General features: G+C 42.5%; 1 protein-coding gene across 1 annotated transcript in view; it reads right to left on the reverse strand.

Moving 5' to 3' along the window:
* The window catches only part of LOC137323297 (polypeptide N-acetylgalactosaminyltransferase 5), a 47,311-nt gene extending 23,304 nt beyond the window's left edge, over positions 1 to 24,007 (reverse strand). The window contains 3 exon segments of the mRNA XM_067986789.1: positions 12,847 to 13,013; positions 22,309 to 23,366; positions 23,369 to 24,007. Coding sequence (XP_067842890.1) covers positions 12,847 to 13,013; positions 22,309 to 23,366; positions 23,369 to 23,851 — 1,708 coding nt within the window. The 5' untranslated portion in view covers positions 23,852 to 24,007.
* Between the last annotated feature and the right edge of the window lie 1,226 nt (positions 24,008 to 25,233).

The raw sequence follows: 25,233 nt of genomic DNA on the forward strand, positions 1-25,233 counted from the left end.
CCACCGTATGCAAATGGAGGTGAGAGGAAGGAACTCCAGTTCCTGCTGGATTTTCCTGATGTCCACCCCAGTTACTGCTGCTTCCCAGTGTTGCCATGTGGAAGGTGGCGGTAAGCCTTGGGCAACGGTGATAACTCCCCTTATATCCGCCAATGCAAGTAGCGGCCTCCTCTCACTCCAATCTGACTCCTACTTACCTTCTTAGTCTCTGCCAAGAATTTTAATTTCTGGATCTTCTGCCCCTTTAAATGGCCATGCCCTCTTCTGGTGTTGCAGTAGCAGTCCTGATTGAGATTTTGTGGCTGGGCTCCCTCTTGGTGGCAGGACTCCTGCTGGGAGTCGGATGTGCACATCAGATGATTCCTGACTCACAAAAATGCGTTGGGGTTGGAGCGGAGTTGGAGGGTGGATACAAGTCCTGCCTCACCAGAACTCCGCCTTGAAAAGAACAATTCAGCCCTTTATCTCCTATAGTAAACACTTATTTTCCAATATATCAATCAAGGGTGCAACTTGGCTGGAATCGCCTGACGGGGAGCGGAATTTGGTTCCATTGGGATTCCGCTGCATTTACACAGATCAGCAAAATTCCAGTGGGAAGGTGTATCTGAGGGAGTTCCTTGGTAACCCTGGGAATTCTGCATCAGTGAAACTCTTGCTAACAGCTGGAAAGAGTTCCTTGGGGCCCCAGGAAAGGTTCCAGACCTTACACAGACAAGGGATCAATTTATCTTTATAATGATGGCAAGAAGCTCCCTCAGGAGCTATATGTATTTTAAACATTTTCTTCTCTGCGGCCTGGGAAGGGGCTTAGAATCCCCCTGGGTAACGTGGCCAGTGATTGAGGTAAGTACACTGATGCCCCCTTACAAGCATGGGGCACCCAACCCAACTATATAAATGACCACATCCCTGCAGTTTGGATGCTGCCTGGTCATCTGATATCGGCGGACTTAACACCTACTGCACCACATTTCCAAAGCCAGGCTAGACTGTTGCAGCCCAGGCCGCGATGGTGCAGTCTGAAGCCGGGCCCCCCATGTTAGAAAACATCCTGGCTATGTGTAACATGTCATCCATCAAGATCATGTAACTTATGTGCTTGTAAAATGCTTTGCAAACTGTACACTAACAGCCAGAGTATGAACTGAACTCTTGTAGAAAATGGCTATAAAAAATTTGTTTCTTGTTTTTTCGAGTGAGCACATTTAACTTTGAACTACCTTTGAGAGAAACCATGATGTCCACTCTGCAATAGTCATAAAATCGATAATTTAAACTGCACCAAAAAATTGTCACGGTATGGTGAGATAGATGGAAGAAAATCACTGGTAATTGGAAAATCTCCTTTATACAATTTCCTCAACTTTTCCTCTTCATTATTTATCATGAGGGAACATGGAATTCCGTGCAGTGCAAGCACTTAAAAAAGTTTAAAATACTGACATGAACTACAAATTTGGTAAAGGAAAAAAGTAAGTTCATTGGTGTTAATTGGTGAACAGTAATATAAAGATGGTGTGGTAAACTAAGGCAGTATGATAAACCAAGCCACAAAATTGGTGTCAATAATGAAAGATTATGGGGGTTATATTGGATAACCCCCGAAAACGGGCACTGGGATCGTGGTACACGATTAACCCACGCCTGGTCGTAGTGATGCAAGCAGCAGTAACATTCATGCCTAATGATTTCAATGATTGCTGCATGCAGCCTGCGCTACCTGCGTTGTTGATTGGCTGCATGCACTAGCAGGGGGCCCGATATCGGGAGTGGCTAGGTCTACTTAAAGGCAGCCCTCACCTCTTAAAGGGGAGGTGCACTGTGGCTGCAGGAAGTCCTTTTCGGAAATGCTGAAAGATATTGAAGAATGGCTGCACCTGGGAGAGAGCATGCACCAAGGTTCTCAGACGGTGCACTAGAGGCCTTGATGGAAGAGGTGGACAGACGGAGGGCCATCCTATATCCACGGTGGGGGAGGCAGGAGGTCCTCCAGACATATGCAGAAGAGGCAGTGGGAGGCTGTGGCGGATGAGGTAACTGCCAGGAGCATTGCACCACGCACATGGATGTAGTGCAGGAAGAAGTTCAATGATTTGACATGAGTGGTCAAGGTGAGTGAATTCAACTATCAAGAGGCATAACCTCCCAACTATACTACTAGCCTCATCCACTGCTCCAACTACTGCAACCCCTGTCACCCGCCTACCAACAAACTCTTTCAATCAGTAAGCAACCTTGCGAATCACTCTCACACATTACCACTCTTACAAGCCACACACCCACAACTCACAGGTCACACACACTGACACCTATTCAACCATGACAGCTACATCATCCAAACATCTTGCAGGACACTCACTGACATACTTCCCTTTTTCTTTCAGGAGAAGGTGGCGCACAACAACAGGCAGCAGGAAAGAACGTGGGGAGGACAAGCGCGCCTACACGCCTTCATCCCCATGGAGGAGACAGTGCTGTCCATCATTGGGTGGGCCATCGCTGAGGCCGTGGCCACTGGCGGTGCTGGGGATATCGACGATGAGGGTCTCTGCATACCTAATCCTCCTTCTCGCTTCCCACTTCTCCCTCAGCCCACAATCTTTTCTGACTCACGTGCTGCAGATGGTGTAAGCAGTCACGTCTTACTTTCTCCTCTCCCCGTGCCACAACTCAATCCCTTTGTCATTTCAGATACCCAAGAACTGGAACCGGCTCAGTCAGAGGAGGCAAAGGATGATGACAGTGATGATGCAGGCACACCGTCACTCAATCTTACACTCGCAGCCACTGGCTCAGATACTGACAGTGTGCGTACTTTAGAGGCTAGGATAGAGGAGGGATCTGCGTGTGGTGAGACAACGGGCACAAGTGCGCAGGAACCGGGGCGGGTGGAACAGATATCGCAGGTGCCAACTCGCCAGAGGGCGAGGTCGCACACTAGTTCTGCTGCAGAGGAGTCAGATGATGGCTTCAATGGGCCAGGCTACAGAAGGCGGCTGATGGGCAGACACAGACAAATGCTTGGTGCACTGGAAAGTCTGCCAGAAAGCAATGTCAAGGGGCATGGAGGAGTCCAGCTCCAACTTGGCATAGGGCTTTGCGCAGAGTTTGGAGCCCATCCTTTCCCACATGGAACGGGTGGTCACCTCCATCAGCACACCGTGATGCCGCATCTGATGATCAATGTCACAGCTTTAACTGCAGCACAAACAGTTTCCATCCAAGGTCTGACTGCTGCATTTGGAGCTCAGACTGCTGCTATCATGGCTCTGGGTTCCACTGTGGAACGGGCCTACCAGGGGGTCACAGCAGTCCAGCAACCTGTTCTCCAACAGATCACCAAGATTGCTGAGGGACCGCCCCGAGAGAGTGGCAGTGGTGCCATGGAAGACAAACCTGTTGTCCTCTCTCAGGATGACAGCATTCCTGCTCTCACCCCTGCCACTCCGCCGGTGCCCTTGCTGTTGCCTGTCAGCCAGCCAGACTAGACTGCTGCAGCCCAGGCGGAGATGGTGCAGTCTGAAGCCGGGCCCCCCAGAAAACATCCTGGCTATGCATAAGATCAACCATCAAGATCATGTAACTTATGTGCTTGTAAAATGCTTTGCAAACAGCCAGAGTATGAACTGAACTCTTGTAGAAAAGTTGTAAAAAATTATTTTCTTGTTTCTTCGGGTGAGCACATTTGACTTTGGAGGTCGTCCTCCACGGCCATCTGCGCTCTCCTCAATTGATGGTCAGCAGCCTTCCACCACCCACGCTCCAGCCACTGGGGATGCAGCTCGTAGGAGCACTAGGAAAGGTAAAGGCACATGAATAACAGGCACTAAGGGAATGCAATGGGTGAATAGTATCAGTTTGCTTGAATCTTTCATGTGTAAATCTATAAATGTGGTTATGAATTTGTATTTGATGTTGGTTTTCATTTCTGTGATGAGCTGAGGGAGGAAGCAATGTGTAATCTTAAGGAGGACGATTTGATGGTCATGTGGGAGAGGAAAGGTAAGGAGTGTGGGACTGTTGCTGAATGGGGAGGTGCCATTGAGGTTACAGATGTCGCTCGTTAATCATCTGATCACGCAGAGTCCTGGCAGACAGGGCCTGTCTACCTTGTTGCCTCCCTACCTCTTCCTCCACTTCCTCCTCCAGCTCCCTCTTCTGGCAGCTTGTCCTGCTCTGCGTGGCCTCTCTGCATGCTCCCAGTCATGTTCAATTCCCAGAGGAAGCCCTAGCAGGCCACCCATGTTTGGAAGCAACTGGTCAGCACACTATTTTAAATGTCACTAACAGTACTGCAAGATTAGCCAGACAACTCTCTATAGAATATTGCAACTTTCTCCAAGTATAGGAAAATTCCACAAACATACACAATTGTACCAGCAGCCAGAATAACTAATCCAGCAACTAACCTGTAACTCCTGCATGCTCCCTTTAAATAGCGCTGGTGGGGGTATCCTTCACGCCGTTTAAGTCCTGTTCAGCTGTGCGAGGTTAAGACAATGTGTTGGCTGGAGCATGGAGTTCCAAAATGCCGTCAGCTGCTTCAAATCAGCATTGCACACTGATTTACGTCATAATCTCCCTACTCTACATGCTGCCAGCGGTCATTAGGTGTGCATGCACAACCACCTTTACCAAGATGGCGTCCTGCACACTTCACGTTGGAAAGGGCTTTGGAGTCCGCATAGCGCCAACAAAATGGGTGCTACACGGCCCAATTTCGCCCCCACAAACTTTTACAAGTGGTGGCAATGTGGTAATGCAGATCTAAGATGCATTCTAAGCACTGTTGAAAAATGAAAAGGCTGCTCTGAGACTATAAGGTTGAAATTACTGTCAACAATTCAATGACTTTGTACCAAATTGCTCTGTCTCATTATAATAGGCATTAACCCATTTTATTGAGGATGAATCAAAGAATGGGTTTGTGTCTCCTTTAAAATAGTGGAGAGAGAAAATTGGTAATAGCATCGCTAACAGTAATTTCTACCCTTATGGGTCTGATCATAGCCAACTAACCTCTTAAGTGTCTTTTGTTTTGAATTAAATTGTGTACTTCTTGTGAACTAGAACCCCCAAGAAATTCTGGTGCCGCAGCAGACAACCTATTTACTCTCTGGGAAGTAATTTACCATACAGGGTTAGGGTATTGTAAGGTAAAGACATAACAGAGAATAAAAGATGCATATTTCAGTTCATAAGATATAGTCTGCTCACGGAACTAGTCATCAAACTATTTGCATAAGAAAAAGGTACTCAAAAGTTTATGGTAGAACCATAACAGTCTCATTTGTCGCTTTACTGACATTTTTTTCTTCCTTTCTGATAGCAGGGGCCAGAAATTCAAGCAATTCCTGGGTGCAAGCTAATCCCCTGCTTCCTTTTCCACTTCATTTTCTTCTGACTTCATCTTCCCTTCTAACCCTGCTCTTGCTCAGATATCTGCTTTCTGTGTTATTACTGTACTCTCCCAACTTCTCCTTTCTGACTTGGTACAATCTGTCCTCAATAATGTTAGATTTCTAGAGCTGCTCATGTGCAGAAAGGTGTCTCCTTACAAGGTAGAATAGGGGTGCTGAGCAGCAGGGTAGTCAAGCAACAGCCTCCGCTTTATCCCCCTAAGCTCTCACCTCAATGAATTCCAAACTAGACAGGACGTTGAGCTATTCTTTTATTGCCTTTTTTGAACATCTTTGTACAGGAGGCTTACCTTCACAATTTTGAATCCTTCTCCTGTCTCCAACCTTCCTGATCCCCTTGGACCCCTCTCTTGAGAAATGCCCATAATATTGGTCATCTGAGCTTCTCTACTTCCCCTACTCAGTCCAATCTATCTCCTTCTGAACCTCTTGCTCTCCGTTATCTTAGATCCAACCCGGACATTGTCAACCAGCCTGCTAACACAGTTAATACTGTTGTTGTGTACCTGGCTGAGACCAAATAGCAATCTGCTGAATCCTCCTCCTATCTTTCTTGGGAATGATGAACCCACTACCAAACACTAAACCACCATTTCCTGATTGTCACTGATCTGGTCTCTTCTGAAGAACCTCTTCTAGCTGCTTCAAATCGCATTGTTTCCCAACCTGACATTACCCATTTCTACCTCCTCCTTAGGATTCAAAAAGAGTAATGTCTCATTATTTCAGCTGGTTATTATGCCACCAAAAGTATTTCCTGTTGCTTTAATCCCATATGCTCTCTCCCTTCTTCTGTTTCTACCCACCTATTGCCATGACGCTTCTGACTCTCCACTAGTTTGTTGTCTGGCTCAAAGTGTCTCCTTTTCACTATGGATACCCAGCCCCTCCATACTGCCAACTCTCACCAGGATAATATTGGAGCCTTCCATTTTTTTCCCCAGCAACACCGCAAACAGTCTGTATCAACAATCATGTTCGTTTTCTTGTCTTGACTTGTTTTATCCTCAACAACTTTTCTATTAATTCCACACAATTTCTCCAAATCAAAGATTTTGCTATTGAAACTTGTATGGGCCCCAGCTATGCTTGTCATTCTGTAGTTCTGTACATGAGTGTATGTCTACTTAGGCCCATTCCTTACACCATTTCTCTATTATGCTGATGTATGTGTTGTGGTGCTTCCTGCGCTGACTCTGATATACAGAAGTTTATTGATTACTATTTCCACCCTTACCTATAATCTCGTGTAGATTTTTCAAATTTACCAATTACAAGTCCAGCTGCCCATGACTATTTGGATTGTTTCTTCCCACCCTCCTCCCTGCAACAACTTTTTGCCAGTTGTATCAACTGTGCTGCATTCACTTTTCACAGCAAGACTTCTGATATGTCATACTTCTAACTCTGCCAATATTTTTCTCCTCTTCATGAACAAGGTTATGTCTGATCCATTTTGTTTTGGCTCTCTACAGTGACAAAAATTATGCATTTTTGTCTAGTTTGAGTCAGTAACTGTTCATTTAAATCCAGTCACTCTATGTAAGTGGTTTAAGGAAAAAATGACTGAGTTCAGATCCCTATATATAACTTATTTTGTTAAATAGGCTGTGAGAGTGGCTCAAATCGGCTTTTGAACTGTAGGCTTGAGGGGAGGAACCAAGCTAAATATGAACAAACATAGACAGTGTGGTTTGTTCAGTTAAGTGCATGACAGCCAATTATTTTGAATCTAAGTCAGTTATAAAAAAAATTAAAACAAGTCACACCCGGTGAAAGGGTGTTTACGTGGCAAGATTTATTCACTGAATTATCAGAAGGTTGCAGCACTTATTGGGAACTTCACAGAAAAAGATAAAGTAGACCAGCTAACTTCCTGATTGTAAGATTTCCCTCAGCTTGCCCCTCTGACACCGCTGCAACCCCCACCTATTTTTCTGAGTCGGGGTTAATTACCTATTCACAATGGACTCCTGGTACGATTCCCATCTCCAAAAAGGAATCCGCCACTACCACCAAAGAAATGTCGGCGGTGCTGCAACGGGGACACTGCTGCAGCATGACAAGACATGGCGAAGAGCCTTAAGGGGGCAGAAGAGCATCGAAGACGGCAGGAGCTGCTATCTTGTAGGGCTCGGTGGGGACTAAGGGCTACACAGAAGGGAGAAGAGGCCTCTACAAAAACCTACCAAGACCTTTGATTCCTTAGAGCGGTGCTAACAGGGGAGGGTGGGAGAGAAATGGAATGGGAGGCCAACTTTTAACATCCCATCGGATATATGTGGCGATCGGTGAAGGCCAACAATAGTCCTGATGGGAGGGAAATTGAGGTTGGAGTCGTAGACCACACCACCCCGTTTCTACTGCTATTGGGGAAAGCAGAGAAAAAACAGCCTTATGTTTATAAATGTTATCATTAAAATAAATAGCTTAGTATTAGACTGTGACTCATTATTCTACCTATTTGAGCAATTAGATTTAAGGAGCCCTAAAGTAAAAATATATAACTGTTTAATCACCATTGGATCATTTGCTAATCCAGTATTATCGTAACAAATTTGCTTGATATCTTAAACTAAAAACCAAGGTCCAATATAATGCTCTACTACTTTCAAAGACTGAAGTGCGATCTTATAGAAGCAGTACCTAATAGCAACTGTCAAACGGTTTCCTGTTCATTTTCCTGGGCCACTTACCAAAAGATTACCTAGATCTCAAGGTACGAACAGGCACTCTTGAAGAGCTCAGCTCTAAGATATGTGAGTCAAAATGATCTAGGATGAGAAGGTTTAAAAAGACCCAAAAGCATAACATCCATTCTATATCCTTTCACACAACATGAAGCCTCTTACTTCATCTTCCATCCTCCTGCACTCTTGGCTCTCGGTCAGATGGTTGTGGATTTGAGTCCCATTATATAACTAAGCTGACATCTCAATGCAGTGCTAAGGCAGTGCTGCATATTGGAAAGTGGTTTCTTTGGAGGAGATGTTAAACTGTTCAGGTGGTTGTAAAGGATTCCATGGCCCTATTTGAAGAGAGGAGTTCTCCAACACAATTTGCTGCTTACTGGACCTTCCCACACAGACTTTGATGCCACATTTGCTTTTATACCAATAGTGACTACACGTCAAAAGTAATTCGTAATGAAGCACCTTTGGACATTTCAAGGATGTAATAAGGTGCTACAAAAATATTGGGAATGGGAGGGATAGTTCAGGTGAAGCACTCTTGGATCAGTTGCTCTGTGAAAGCTCTGGTAGCTAGGGGCACTGGTGGTCAATGTTGCTCCTGCTCTTTCTCCTACACTTCATCCTGCTTAGGTAGTGGTAAGGGGTGGTCCCTCAGTATAGCAAAGTTGTGGAGTAGGCAGCACATGACCACAAATGTAGAAACACCATCAGGGGTGTACTGCAGAGCTCATCCCAAATGGTTCACACAGTGATGGCATTGCTCGAGCACACCAATGGTCTGCTCAATGATATTTAGGATGGCGGCATGGATCTCTGTGCTGGGTTCCTGACAGGATTCGTCAGCCATGTCCGGAGGGGATATCCCTTGTCGCCAAGTGGCCAGCCTATGACCTGACTGCTTGGTTGGATTATAGGCAGCAAAGAGGACGAGCGCAGGATGAATGAATCATGGCTGCTGCCAGGAAACCAGGCACAGACCTGCATTATGCACTGCCTATGGTCACAACCATCCTGCACATTCAGGGTGTGGTATCCCTTTCTATTGACAAAGATGCCAGGCTGATGATGCCAAACACACAGGACAATGTGGGTGCAGTCTATGGCACCTTGGACCCTGGGGAAGTCTGCCATGTGGGGAAAGCCTAGCGTTCTCTTGTCGTGCTTCACTCTGTCCATGGGTAATGTGATGTCCATACGGACTGCAGCGGTTCAAGAAGGCGGCTCACCACCACCTTCTCAAGGGCAATAAATGCCGGCCTTGCCAGCGACGCCCACATCCCATGAACGAATAAATAAATTTTTTTTTAAAAAATGTCCCTTATAACTGGCTCCAAATAGGTAGAGATTGCTGGTATAGGAGGAAGGTGAGTGCGCTCACAATTTTGCCAACATTTCTTGTGGGTCCCATCAACCATGGCATAAAAGTAAATTTGGAACTGCTGGACCTTCTGGGAGGTACCATTTACAAAAGCACAACTATCGTGCTTTTGTACACGACCTTTCATTGTGCCAAAGCTGTAAAACACAGTTTTCCTAAAGGTGGAAGTAACAGCTGAACAGTGAACAGATACTGTTGCATCCAGACTGAGGTGCTTCTCTATTTTAGGGACTTTCTTAGTGGGGTCAGCAGCTGTAGATGCAAAGTTTAACCCTGTTCTTCTGAGAGCGGTGCATTTAGAGTTTCTTCTCCTTGGAATAATGTGGGGACTGTGTTCCCAGATCCTAGGCTATACCCCAGCCCCGCTTCCAGTGCTCGCAAACTCCTGGATCCCAGATCCACCCTTCCAGTACTCCAAGACTCCAGCACCATCCCCATTATTGATGCACACACATCGGCCAAGCTTTTATGCTGCTACCAAGAAAAAGCACAAATATCACATAAGATTTGGGACAGGAGTCATTTCATTGGTTGTTCTTCCTCTGGCAACCTATAGCGGGACACGATTCTCATAATCCCAATACTACACTGCTTCCAAAGTGGTCTTATTGTTCACCAGGGCAAAAGCTGTGCTCAGGTAAAAATAAAAACAGTGAGAGACTATTGGTGGCATTTGTCACCCTGCTCTAGATTTGCCTCTTCCAATCTTCTCAATAAGGGCAAGACATAGAAAATCCTACTCTCCCATTGAGAAGGTTATCAAAACATAATAGTGTATCTTCACACAGCTAAATAGAGATACTCTCATAAACTGCGGCATGGATGCTCTTCAGCAAGAATACAATGAAGTCTAATTCTACCTGCAGTGTTACTGAAGCAGCATAAATATCTTCATAGATTCTTAAATCCAGCACCAAACCTAGAAGAAAATCCTATAGTCAACAGGCAGTGATGAGTATTTAATGTTGTCGCATCTTACCACTCATCATTATTAGGCATTGCCAAATATCTGGAATAATACAACTAACACAGGGCAGCCTATGACTCCAGCGTATCAGTGGCCCATACTTTGGTTTGGAAGATATGTTATTACTATTCCATAGAAGTGGCACGCCAGCAATACAAGTAGAAAAGTGTTATCCATGTATTTTGACAATGTAACCATCTATTTTAAGCTCCTTAAACAATACCTACAGAGCTCCGGAATGGAACGTGTTTGAAAGGGTTGAATTGTGAAACCCGAACCGTATTAGGAAAACAATGCTGGTTTTACTGGCAGTGCCTTGAATATTTAGAATGCACTGTGACATTTGCATTTGTCAGTCAGCGACCCAAAAGAGAGAGATTACCAGTAAAACATGAACAATTGCCTCATTTTGGGGACAGGCACTGAATTGATATTTTATTCTGTTCATTGCATTTTCAAATTGCTGACTCACTTCTTGTCTTGCAGTAGAGTAGATAAAAAGCTTTCTGAGAAGAGGTCATAGATGTCTCTGATGACAGCTCCAAATGATAAAGGGAAGACAGCCTAAACAACTGAAGCGAAGATCCAGAGTCTACTGGGAAGCACACATCTTCAAATAAAGTTCAACATTTAGAAGAACTTTATTTTATTCTTTCCCTCTTCCCAGTATCTTGATGTGTGTATTCACTAGCTCTCTGAGCAGCCAGTGTTGTATAGCCCTTATCTCTTAAGAGTGAAGTGAAAACTTTTATTTTCTCTGAAGGCGACTTTTTTTCTAAAGCTATATTTTTCTGCTGGCCCCATAAGGATAAAGTAGAAATAAATAGATTACTTAAGGGATTTACAATTTTTAACAAAAAATGTCAACGTTTCTGGACTTGAAAGATTTCAAAGTAGATTTTCCAATATAAAATCAATCATGGAAACATTTTTAGTCAATCTATTGATAACCAGATTAATAACTGATTCAGCTGGAGCTGAATTTTGGAAACAATGCATTACATCATGAGCCACATTTGAAAAGTCAGCACATATGCATGTAGTTTAAGTCATTCCAAATGAAAGCTTTTGCTAGAGTTCTGCTGGTCCAGTGAGTAAATGCATTGTGTGGTGTAATAATGGGACAAACAGTCCAAGAAGGTGCCAGGTTTAATCAAGGTCTAATGAGGTAATCCCATTGGCTTCAGCATCCCTGGACTGGGGAGAGTAATAATTGGTCAGAGTTACTGCTTGTGATCACTACCCAATGATTTCTGCTGGATATGGGTAATGGTAGGAAAGCCCTATGGCCAGATAGTCCAATAGCTCAAGGTGACAACTGTGTCTGAAATATACTTAGCAGTCCAGCAAACTGATCATTGATTGGTCATCTGATCACAACTAGAAACTACAAAACATAATAATTATGCTTCTTCATGCATTACTTTGCCTCTTTAGTCCTCTGCTGATTACCTAAATTACCTATTTTATTTTGTTTGCTAGATGGGTCATAATTTATGGTCCAAACACAGTCCTAAATAGATCTGTAACATTTGTTAGATGTGATGATTTTTTTCCTGAAACAAAATCAATGCTACTTCCACAGTCATAGTCTGATTTGAAAATTTGTATTAACTTTTGACTTTTCTTTATATACAAATTGATTTTGTGACTTCAGTCAGATGAATCCACATCAAGAATTTTTAACTACTGTAAGAGGGGGCAGAATATAGCTGCAAAACTCTCACACGTTATGGATTACTCCTCTGCACCTTTATTTCCTTACCTGACAGCAAACAACATTTATTTATAATATTGATGATGATGACTATAAAGTTGCAAAGTAAGTGCTGAGGAATCTGATTTTACACAGTATTATTTTGGTAGCATGCCTAACTAGACAATTTGAACTCTTAATATGTATATCTAAAAACATTTGCTGGGAATTTCCATGGGGATTTTCCCAATTGTTCATTGTAACTTCAGTGGAAGATTGGCGGAAACTCCAGATAAGACACGTAAATGGAGTTTCTGACGAAGTTACGGTGGCTGATCAGGAGAACCGCCCGAGGAAATTCTTGGCGAACAAATTTGGAGAGAATGGAATTTGAGAAGTTTACTTGTACATGTAATTCAAGGGGCACAAATCGTACATGACACAGTGTTTGTTGTGTGGTTACACAAGAAATAGAAACAGTCCAGGTGGCCTTAGCTGTAGTGGTAAAATAAAAATTCTTACAATTCAGAGATTGACAGAATACAATGACAATCATAAATAGAACAGTATTTCTTTCAGGTTGCAGAACAAAACAGATTCTTTCTATTTCACTCCGATTTGAATAATATATAGGATTCCTCTAAGGAATATATGGTTCATTGACACTGACAGGACTAGTCCTTTCTTACCTTTGGTGCTAAAGTCATCCACAAGGATAACCTCTTTAATAAGATGAGCAGGTGATCTGTTGAAGATGCTGTGGACTGACCTCAGAAGTGTAGACCACACTTCATCCACAAAGCACATGATGATGCTGGTTGTTGGAAGGTTGTTGTGAACTATCTGGTCAGCACACCTGGAACAAACACATCCCCATGGATATAAAAATTAAATAGCTAAGAGTCATGGCATGTGCAATGTTGTTTAGATGTAAATGTATCCCATCCATTCTTGATTCCTCTCTACGTCGATCAACTTCCTTCAAATGAGAACCTGTTTCGTACAAGTAGTAGGTACCTTGTAAAGAAATCAGGATCAATATAATCTCCTAAACTAGAATCAATTGCCTAAAGGGGTTAGAGAGGAATGTTCCAGATTTTTTTCCCCCAATTGTCCTGGGTTTTTATCTGTTTATTTGTCTCTCCCAGGAGATTGCATGGCTCCAGGGATGTAGGGAGTGTCTGTATGCTGATGCATAGGGCATTATAACTATATGGGAGAGGCTAAATGGACCAGTGGGTCTTTTCCTATCCATCAGTTTTGTATGTTCGTAAAGTGCACACCCTCAGTGTACATAATCTTCATTCCTGTTACAATGCAATAGCTGAATCATTAAATTTTCATCTCCTCCATGCCCTTCAATTAAACAATGAAAACCATATATCATTCAATTTTTCAGGTGTCATTTTTTCTTGTCTGTTGCAAGTTTAACCACTAGCTACAATCACTTCCATCGGATTACATTCTGTGCCACATAATTGCCTTAGATCTCAAATGTAACTCCTACACCTCCACCATTGTTAAAACTGTTTCCAAGAAGCTTAGTCTTCTCTTTTATACCAAGCACATCTTTTCCTCTCAACAACTTCAAACTGTCCATAAAGTCTAAGGCTGCCTAAGACTAGAATACTGCTCCCATATCTGAAGATGCTCCAAAACCTCTCTTGCACTCCTGAACAGGACAAAAGAAAAAAGCTCATCACCTCCCACCTCTAGATTGCAACTTCTCTTTCTTCCTAACATCCTTTCCCTCTCTATTTTAACAATATTAATAAGGTCATTATTGAGCTCGAGAGTCACTGCATTCTCTAACTCTAACTCATTCTTTCCCAGGACTTCAAAACTTTGGAAATCCTATGGAACAACCCTCAAAATGCCAGCTCCTGGCACCCATTATACAGTAATAACACATTTCAAAAGGAATACTTTCTACTAACTGAGAGCACCAATCAACTGCTGTGGAGAATTACCTACAGCCTTATGTCTGTTAGTTAGTTATCCTACAGTTGGTTACTGTCTGAAATTGCATAGACATTTTAGGAGTTCTCTGTATAATTGAGTACATATGTTCCCTTTCACCAGAATGTAGAAACCCTTTTACAGACAAAATACCATCTGTTAAACTACTGGTAACAACCTATGTGTATGAAGTTTCTTAATTCAAAAAGTTCTCCTGTGTGGACATTGTTTTCTTCTGTATTTTAAATCAGCAAGCAGTGACACATGATCGATGGACAACATGCTATGAATGGTCAGTAATTAGCTCTCCAAAGCAGTAAGTGACCACTCCATAAGTCATGGGCGGAGGGGGAAATCAAGGGGCTCAAACACAGTTCTTTCACCTATGGGACACAGCTTTGAATCCAGTACAACAACAACTTGCATTTATATAGCGCCTTTAACGAAGTATTACGTTCTAAGTACAGCATTTAAGAACGAAAGTTTCTTCTGGCTATTGGGAGTCTATATGAAATGAGTTTGGACAATTTTAACCCAGTTCCTAGTTTATGTAGGCCCACTGTGAAAAACTACCTTTAATTCTGCACTGTTTTGAATTGGCAATCTCACTTAGAGATACCACAAGGGTTTTTTAATTATAATGTACAAAGATTAGGGTGTGAACACTTAATAGAATTACAAAGGTTAATTTGTTTGTTTTCGTTCACACCTCCATTAAAATGGAAGACAAGGAAATTGCATATAAACTCACTCTTCTCAATGAAACTGGTGTGTAAAATAAAAAAATTCTCTGGTGTACTGTGGCATGGGGTTAAGACACATTGCTGGGGCAAAGTAATGGAGGCTTTTTCTTTGCTTACAAACCATGCTGCAACTAACCGTAGAGAACTTGATATTGACACTAGCTGCTGTACCCATTTCATTTTCCAACATTGGTAACCCTCCTTGATGAGTACATAAATTCAGATAGGAGAAACTAGGTTTTGCAGAAGTGTTCTGTGTATTAAGAAGTATTTGAGTCAGGCAGATTCCCTTTAAGCTAAGTGCTAAAGATAACGCATGCACCAACATTCATAGCAAACATTACCAGCAAATCTTTTAACTATTAACTCCTTTCTCAGACTGCAATAAAGCATGTTTCCACAGATAAGAAGAAATTCAGCTGTGCCAGAATGTACCAGCTGACATCCCCTTAATATAATGGAGTAGAATATTACCCACTAGGAAAGCACTTTTTTTCTAGGTGTATAACAAGCTCCAAGTCCACCTTCTGACAAATTCTGAACATGTTGTAATAGAAAAGCAGTAAGCAGTTTCAATGTATTATGTCAATTTTTTCAATAATGCTAAACATTTTTCTCCGGTATTAAGGGGAACCAAAATGTGTTTGTAAAGATAAACACTGGTTTCACCTACCTACAGATCAGAATTTCTTGGCTAATGTTGCTTACGCTTCTTGCATATAATCCGTACAACGTGCCCTGGAACTAAACACCAAATGCACCTTGCTCGTATTTTTAGCTAGACATGTTACTGTGAGGTAAAGACAGAAAATACTGGAAATACACAGCAAGCAAATACTCAGCTAATCAGGCAGCATCTTAGGAGAAAGAAACAGAGATAACATTTCAGGTCTATGACCCTTCGTCAGAACTGGAAGAAGTTGATGGGGGAGGGGAGTACATTTTGATTTCTCTTAATACAGGAGAAAAATGTATAGCATTATTGAAAAAATTGACATAATGGGCTCAATTTTGAAATGGTGGCAGGTTGGCAGCGGGGGTTGAAGGCTGGCTACCGTCAGGAGCTGCAACGCGAGGGCGGGAGGGTGGGGGGGGAAAAGAAAGAGAGTGAGATGTCATCCGGCGCTGGAACGGAAGATCGGGGGGGGGGGGGGGGGGGAAGAGAGGAAGGTCGGGGGGAGGGGAAGATCAAGGGGGGGTGAAGAAGGGGAGATCAGGGGGACATCGGAGCAGAGTGGAAAGCTAGGTTGATTTTGTGTTTTAACTTTGTGCAATGGTTTGTAATTTAATTCATTTTGTTTCTTTTTGCCTGATCCGGCTCTTCAAGCCTGGTTTCACCAGGCATGAATCAGAAGCCGTGGGAAAGCCGCCCAGTTAAAACTAAGTTAAAAATCGTTCTAACTATCTACTATGTCACAAGCGCCTTAAGTAGCTCAATGAGGGACATTTGGCTCTTTAACTATTAATTAAAGCCGGCGGGACTTCAGGATTCGGGACGCTGGCGCACACACAGATGCGTCCGTGGGGAACTTGGAAGTCGGCGGGTTGGAGCTGGGCTCCGAACCCGAACAGGATTTCCCCAATTTACGGAGCCCCACTGCCCCCAACGCACCAGCAATTTCTCGGGAAAATCGAGTTCAATATGTTGAAACGTTAACTGTTTCTTTCTCCACAGATGCTGCCTGACTTGCTGAGTATTTCCAGTATTTTCTGTTTTTATTTCAGATTTCCAGCATCTGCAGTATTTTGCTTTTGATTTACTGTGAGGTGATTAATTAGAGGACTTACTCTTTTAGAAGAAAACTAGAGTGCTCCCAGATCATGATTAAGCTTCTCCTTAACAATGCTTAGGTTTTCCTTTCTACTTTTTCTGGAAGTCTTTTCTCACATGTACTGTATAAAATACAAAAGCATGGAAATGATTACCCAAAAACCCAACACACACAAGATATAAAACACAACTATTCTAGGCTATAACAAACTACCCTCATGGTGCACTTTAAAGACATTTAAACTGAAAAAGAGAGTTGGGTTTCCTCTTTACTGATCATTAATAAATTGAGTAATGTTGGCTGACAATGCAACTGTTATGATGATTGAACCAGACGCATAAATGTACACATTATACACAAATATGAGTATTTCCTCCCCCTTGGGGTATTTTTCACAATGCATGTAGGACTATACGCATCTTCCCTACCATTTTCTCATCTCTTGGCACACAAGCTAGCAATTTTAAAAAAAATTATATTTGTTTAATGGCACGGTAGAGCCGGGTCAGAAAGCAACATGATGACTGCTGTGAGTCTTTGCAAAGACCAAGTAAAGCCAGTATGCGTAAAAGCTCAAAAGGTGTACAACATGCATCTTTGGATTGCTTGGGGTAGACTGTGGGTATGCGAGGGCAGGACCAGCTGGTTTGTGTGTGAAAAGCCAGCATGAAAATATAGAAAGTGTTGGGAACAGGGCAAGACTGTGAGGAGCAGAGAAATGGAAAAAAGAAGTCGCAAATGCAGGCACAGCAAGACCAGGGAGGTAGGACACATTGGAGGGAGAAGATGGAACTTCGGAGCAGGAGTAAGATAGTGAAAACCTCTCTTTTTGATGCGGAGAAGGGAACAAGCCTTCAAGCAGGACCCTAAGCTGGAAAATAGTACTACAGAATTAACATTTATTAATACTGTGATCTGGAATGCATTGCCTGAGTGGGTGGTGGAGGCAGATTCAATCGAGGCTTTCAAAAGGGAATTGGATAAGTATTTGTAGGGAAAAAGTGTGCAGGGCTACAGGAATAGGGTGGGGAAGTGGGACTAGCTGGATTGCTCTTGCAGAGAGCCGGCACGGACTTGATGGGCCGAATGGCCTCCTTCCGTGCTGTAACTATTCTATGATAATTCATTCTATATGGTTGATATTTTGTAATTCTGGGTAAATGAAATAGATCAATCAGATTACAACACTTAAAAGCCTTCTTACCTTCTACATATTAAGATATAGCATTAAATCACGAAAAGCACGAGAACATATTTTGATTCTGCAGTGCATTATCCTGCATGTTAATGTACATAACTTTTTCTCAAGGTATGATATTTTAATGCAGATCTGAAAGATCAAAACATTAAACAAAGATGAATTTAATTTCTTGTTGTGAAAATATCATGAAAAAGAAAACAACCACATAGTGTGAGGTTGGCTTGAAATTTGGCTGGTGCTGGTTAGTCTGACATAAATCATAAATGAAAAACAAAAATGGAAAATTCTGGAAATACACAACAGGTCAGTCAGTGTCAGTAAAGAAAAAAAGACAGGTTGGCGTTTTAGATGCAAGGCACCTTCTTAGAACTGAAAACTGAAAGATCAGTCATGACCTTTTGTAGGGTAGAAGAGAGAAAAAAAGGAGGGGGGGGGGAAGAAAGTGATAACAAATACTCCAGAGAAGTTAATGGATTCAATGACTAGCAACCTACTTAAAAGAAAACAAAAAGCGAAAAACTGTCAGTGTCTGCACCTGAAATGTTAACGCATCTGTACCTTCCACAGATACTGACTGTTTCCAGCATTTTCCGTTACTGCTTAAAAGAAAAGCAGGAACCTGTTAGATAGCACAGAAGATCATCTTAGTGAAGCAATGAATATATATTAGCAAAACAAAATGGGCCATAATTTTCTGTCAAAATAAGGGTGAGGCTAATGCTGCTCACCGTTATGTATGCTTAAATGGTACAGCAACTTCAGACGAGGGGCAGATGCGACGTTAAACTCGGAAATCCAAAAGTTGCTGTCCGAGTTGCACCGCTCCGCTGTTAGCTTTGTGAAAACGGCATCTCGCTGTCTGCCTCACCATTGAAATGCACTGAACGGCGTGAATTTGCTGTATTTGAGTGGTAGATACGAACTAAACTTGCCACAGAAAGTTAAGTCTTGTCCATTTCAGACTAAGTACCCTATTAACGACATTATAAGTGTTAATTACTGCCAGTCAACGTCTCTGACACTGAAAATTAAATATTACAAGTCTCATTCCTTCAGGTTTAATTGTTGGAGATTTTAAAAATGTAAAATTTAATTTTTTAAAAACTATTCCTTTCTGTCTCTTTTTTTCCTCTCTCTCTTAATCCAATCTTTCTTTCCCTCTCTATTTCTCTTTCTGTGCCTGATTTGACATTGAATTCACCAACTCTAATTTACGCTTCCCTTTCAGTGCTTGCGCTGTTAATTTCACAATCCTGCAATCTGATTGGTTAAGATGATACATAGTTGTTTGCCTGTTCACTTAGGTCCCAGGTGCCCTGTTTCCCTCACTGCGCCATTTTCAGCTCGCACTTTCAGCAACTTGCCAAACAATAAATTAAAAAACCTAAACATGCAAGGGCAAGACTAACTAACGGCTAATGCCGTTAAATGCCCTGCCACAGCAAATTATGGCCCAATAATGTGAAAATAGCTAAAATGGAGAAAAACATAACAAAAACCCATACAAGAAAAGAAGACAAGATGGAGGAGGAAAAAGATGCAGGAGGTCCAAATTGAAAACAGGAAATGCTGGTAACATACAATACATCCACCAGTCCTGAAAAGAGAAAGTACATAAAGCACAAAATTTCTCTCTCCCTCTGCTGCTAGAGCTGTGTTCTACCCAAAGCATTAATCTCCCATTCTTCCCCTACAATCCAGCTGCTCTACCATGATACTTTCCTATGCAACTGTAGCAGATGCAACACCTGTCCATTTACCTCTTCCCAAGGCAGTTAACTGCAGGGATGCTGGTGAAGAGACAATTACTTGAATATTTGTATACAATTTTAAATTTGCTGCCTACAACATCGTTGGTCTTTGTTCATCTTTGTGGCAATCATGACAGCAAAGAGATCAGGGAAATATGCACCCATTTTAAAATGGGTGCCAAATGGGAACACTAAACACTGTAGGATTGTTTATAAGAACATAAGAAATAGGAGCAGGAGTAGGCCATAAGCCCTCAAGCCTGCTTCGCCAGTCAATAAGATCATGGCTGATCTTCTACCTCAACTCCACTTTCCCGTCCGATCCCCGTACCACTTGATTCCCTTTGAGTCCAAATATCCTGCAATCCTTCCTAAAAGTTGCAAGTACAGATGTTGGCTGAAGCTAAGACTAGACTTGTAGTAAAGCTGCCATTAATCAAATATCCTGTCAATTTTCAATGTCTAGGCTCCACATAAAGACCATTTGAACAAAGTACCAGTGAGTTACTGGCTATGAAATGTTATCCCAGCTTGATCGTGCCTTCAGGAGAGGCAGAAAGAAAATTGGAAAGAAAGTTCAATTCATTTGAGTACATGGCTGTGAATATTTTCTACTTTTTTTTATAAACGAGAGCTACAGCAAAATCTAAAAATTTTGCTTGTTTGGATGAAGTGTGAAATTTAACTGTCAACTTTGAAACGTTGTCCTGGCACTGCCTCTTTACGCTCGTTTCGGGCAGGTAGCTGGCTGGTGGGTTGTAAACAAGGCCTTGCAGTTAATATCATCCAAGCCTCTGACAGAGACTCCCGGGTGGGCGGTCCGCGTGTCCAGCCGGGAGTTAAGCTTCCCCCTTTAGTGTCTCATCTGAAGTACAGCACTTTAATAATGCAGCACTTCCTCATTACTGCACTAATGTGTCGGCATAGATTATGTGAATGTTCTATCTGTATACACAAATGCCAGTTTACTTTAAATGCATGTGAACTGGGCAGGAAGCGAATAGCTACTGCATACCATTCCAATAACATCACCACAACAGATGTTAGACAAACAGGCCTATGGTTTCCAGGTTTCTCTCTCATACCTTTTTTAAATAATAGAGTTACATTTGCAATTTTCCAATCTAAAGGGACAATTCCTGAATCAAGACTGTTGTGGAAGATTAAAGCTAACGCATCTGCAATTTCCTCACCTACTTCCTTTAAAACCCTGGGATGGAAACCATCAGGTCCTGGGGATTTGTCAGTTTTTAGTGCTATTATTTTTTCTAATACTGTTTTCTTACTTAGGTTAACTTTAGTGAGTTCCAGTCCTTGATTTATTATTAGTTTCCCTGGAATGTCAGGTATATTATCCTCTTCCTCTACTGTGAAGACTGACACAAAGTAATTGTTCAACAAGTCTGCCATTTCCTTATTTTCATTTGCAATATTACCCGCATTTGTTTTAAAAGGGCCCACATTGCCCTTGACTATCCTTTTTCTTCTAATATAATTGTAAAAACTTGTGTTAATCTTGATATTCCTCGCAAGTTTCTTTTCGTATTCCCTTTTTGCAGCTCTTGCTATCTTTTTGTCTTCCTTTGGTGTTCTTAACATCTCTCCCAGTCCCCTGGATCTACACTGTTCTTTGGACTTTTGTATGCTCTTTCCTTAGTTTTATGTTAACTCTCACCTCTTTTGTTGACCATGGCAGTTTTATTTGGTAAGTAGAGCTCTTGCCCCTTAAGGGTACATACTGGTCCTGTATTAAGCTAAAAAAATTTTTGAGCAGACCCCACTGTTCATCTGTAGTTTTAACCCATAATAATTTTGACTAGTTTGCTGTCATCAGTCTCTGTCTCATCCTGTTAAAGTCAGCCACACCAAAATCTAGAATCTTAGTAACTGTGTTAAGTTCCTCCTTTTCAAACCTAACATTAAATTCGATCATATTATGATCACTGTTCCTTTACTGTTAGATTAACTAAATCTGGCTCATTACTAAATCTAGCATTGCCTGCCCTCGTTGGTTCTAGAACATATTGCTCCAGAAAACTATCTTGAATATACTCAAGAAAATCACTACCTTTCTGACTTGAGCTACCCTGCTCTTCCCAACCTATATGAAAATTAAAGTTCCCCATTAAAACAACTCTGCTTTTGCTAACTCTCTAATCTGTGAATTAATATATTCTGCCACTTCGTTACTGCTATCAGGAGGCCTGTAGGCTGCTCCCATTATAGTTTTAAGTCCTCTCTTATTGTAAACCAAACTGGAATATCTGAAATGGTAATATCAAGAGTGTACTGTAAATTTCAATTATTGCTTTGGATAGTAAAATACCAAATATTACAGCAGATTGACTTACTTTTACTATTTGAATTCCTCCACACCACCTCAAACTGATTTGAGTTTGCATGCAGAAATTTAACAAAAATTGCTAATCACAGAGGGCTATACAAATCTCTCGCCGAAAACATATTTTAGATTTGCAATAATAGATTGGTCTATATCTTGGATTATTGAAGAGTTTAGATAATGATAGTTACACCAGCTGGATTTTAGAAATAAAGGAATAAGTAACACACTTGCTGGTAATGACTACAGGCTATAGTAATGACTATAGCTGCATACTTACCAAAATATATTATGTAAGTTACCACAGAAACAAGTGGGATTATATATTCAGAAAATTATACACGAGAGTAAACTGCAGTACTTTTCTACTAATAGTAATCTCACCCTTCAGGTCTGGTATCCGGGAGAGCCCTGTCCAGTGGAATCATGTCACTGAGATACACGTTGAAATGTCCCTCGTTCCATCTTTCCTTTGCTAGTTGTTCCTGATCCTTTGGCACAACTGCTGGCTGCCCAAATTGGCCGATGGCTTTAGGGACACGTGGGGATAGAGTTATGTCAACCGTCAAAACTGTGTGTACTCCTACGATAGAATCTAAATTAACAACTGAATGTTTTAAAACATTGCCATCTATCTGCTGATCATTTGTTTCATTGATTTTAGCAGTGATTTTCATCCCAATAATTTTTGAAAAATCTCTTTTCTCAATGGCGTGTGTCTGGTTTTTACCTGTTAAGTGGTTTATTGCTGTTTTGTTCGTTTCATGGTCAATCCGTGAGTTTGTGGCATTAGTGAGACCACTTAAACCCGTCTTTTTATGTTCAGATAGTTTTAATACAGTATCCTTTATGTCAGTAATATTGACAAGTTCACTTTTTGTTCGATTCCAAACTTTACCATCGGTAGATATTTTGCTATCGGACTGTTTTACTGTATCATTGATCACTGTTACTGTATCATTGATCACTGCAGCGTCAATACTTTTATCGATTGCCTTGACAGATGCATTAACCGTGATCAATTCTTCCAATGCTGCCTTTTCAGAGTTAGCTCCAGCTTCACCGGGGATGAGGACTCCGAAAACCTTCCCATCCGTTAGCCGTTTAGCAGTGTCGGACTCTCCGGTGCGGCTGGTGTCAAGCTTTCTCTCCGCTGGTTTCACGCTTTCCTCCCAACTAACTTTCCCCAAGATGTCCTGGTTCGCTTGCAGCTGCGATTCTCGTCCAGTAGGAGCCACCTGCTCGGCCATGACCGTCACCGTCGCCTCTCCTTTCATCCCAACTCCCTCGGTCACGGGCTGAAGGGGTCTGTACCGATCGGGCCTTTGAACCTCAGGCACCGGCACCTTCACCTTCCCCGGCAGTATGGCGGGGTGAGAAGCCGTGACCTTCACCACCTGCCCGGGCTGGGGTCGCCACGCGGCTGTCCGGTGTCCACCGGCGACGACTGTCTGAGCAGGTTTAACGGCGGGCGGGGCGTCAACTGACGTCCGCTGGTGTTTAAGGTGATTGTTCCAGGTGGGGCGAGAAATCCCCGGCCGTTGGGCGGCGGGCTCCTGTCAGCTCTGACGCGATGTTCCCCCAACTTCTCACTTTGCCGCCTCTTCGCCGGGCCGCCGGTGTCTTTGGTCGAGACCGGGAGCTTTTCACGGAGAGCCCGTCTCTCCCCGTCAATCCCCGCTCGCAGGTTCAGCCCACCCCCCGCCGCAAACCTGCCGGCCCTTTCCCTGAACATTTTGTGCAACTCTTCGTCCTGCAGCACCTTCGACCTCACCCGCTCCAGCCGGATGAACTCCTCTTTGGAAAGTTTACTGTTGATCTCCGTAAAGGAAAACCTCAGCGCTGCCATGTCAAAGATCAGCCAGATTATCGACGCGGCAAAAATTATCCCCAGGATCCTGCCGCTGCCCCGAAACAATTTTCTCATTTTTATTTCTTTAATTATTTATTTTTTTCCGCCTTGACTTTAAACGGGCTGATTAAGCGCCCCTTGCAGTAGCTGCTCACCCTCCTCTCCTCTCTCCCCGCCCTTCCACACATCCAGTGTTACGGATCCAGGGAAGTTGTTTAGTTGCCTGTCTTCCTTACACCGAACGCCTGCCTGCGTGGCATTTCTACAATTACACGCGAGGCTTCCCATAAGCGATCCAGCTGTGCAGCGCAGTGATGGTTTGCAAAGTGTACAATTACCACCGGGCGATCCAGCATATTTAAACTGAGTAAATATTTACCATGAGGCGCTGCTAACTTTTTTGCAACCCCTCCAATCTGAAAGCGGATGTTCGAACCACACAAACCTTTTAAGGTGCGCTATAGAAAGGTCCACGTATCAAAGATAACATTGCATCCTTGTCGGGAGCACAGACCGAACTTTAATCAAACTCACCGAGTTGTGGAATCTATCCAAACTTTGTACTTGATTGGGGTGAACTTATTCGTATTCTTTAACAGGGTTTACTCATAGTTCAAACCTTGGCTGTATTTTTATGGTCTTATTTTGTTTGAGCTCACAAAGTTTTGTAGAACCTACGGTTTATAACTACTATCTTCTCAAAAGGTTCAACAAAATTTTATTTGTGGATTAAGAAGCAGAACATCCGTTTATATGTTTTTTTTTAAACTATACTAGTCTGGGGAAGGAAAACAGCCATTTCAGGCCCCCGGTGTCAGCATTAAGCACTAACAAACGAAGCTATAGGCAGCACACTTAGGTGTAGAGTAAATCTCCCTTTTTTCTGCCTCAGCCCCAGTCTTCGAAGAGCATCCGACTACACCGTTGTGACACTTCCATTTCTCCATCAGTGTGGTCTCAGTGAAATTGTAAAATTAGGGATAGTTTTCTACTGTGCACCCATATCTACCAGGAGTTGGGGGAGACTGTTCAAATTCATTTCAGCCGGTAGCAGACAGCGGAAATTTTTGTGCTATCAGTCTGGGTTGGATTTAAACCCAAGTCCCCAGTGGTGAAAAGCCATTGTGTAATTGGCAGTAGATTCAATTGGTGATGCAGATGTTTTTAAGATGTTAGCCTTGGCTCAATCGGTAGCACTCTCGCCTGAGTCAGAAGATGGTGGGTTCAAGTCCCACTCTAAAGACTTCACATAATCCAGGCTGACATTTCAGTGCAGTACTGAGCGAGCGCTGCACAGTCGGAGATGCTGTTTTTCAGATGAGATGCTAAACCGAGGCCCAGTCTGCCCTCTCGGGTGGACATAAAAAATCCAATGACACTATTTGAAGAGTTCTCCCGTTATCCTGGCCAACATTTATCCCTCAATCAATAGCACTAAAAAAAGAGATTATCTGATC

Source organism: Heptranchias perlo, chromosome 7, assembly GCF_035084215.1.
Source record: "Heptranchias perlo isolate sHepPer1 chromosome 7, sHepPer1.hap1, whole genome shotgun sequence".
NCBI classification, from domain to species: Eukaryota; Metazoa; Chordata; class Chondrichthyes; order Hexanchiformes; family Hexanchidae; genus Heptranchias; species Heptranchias perlo.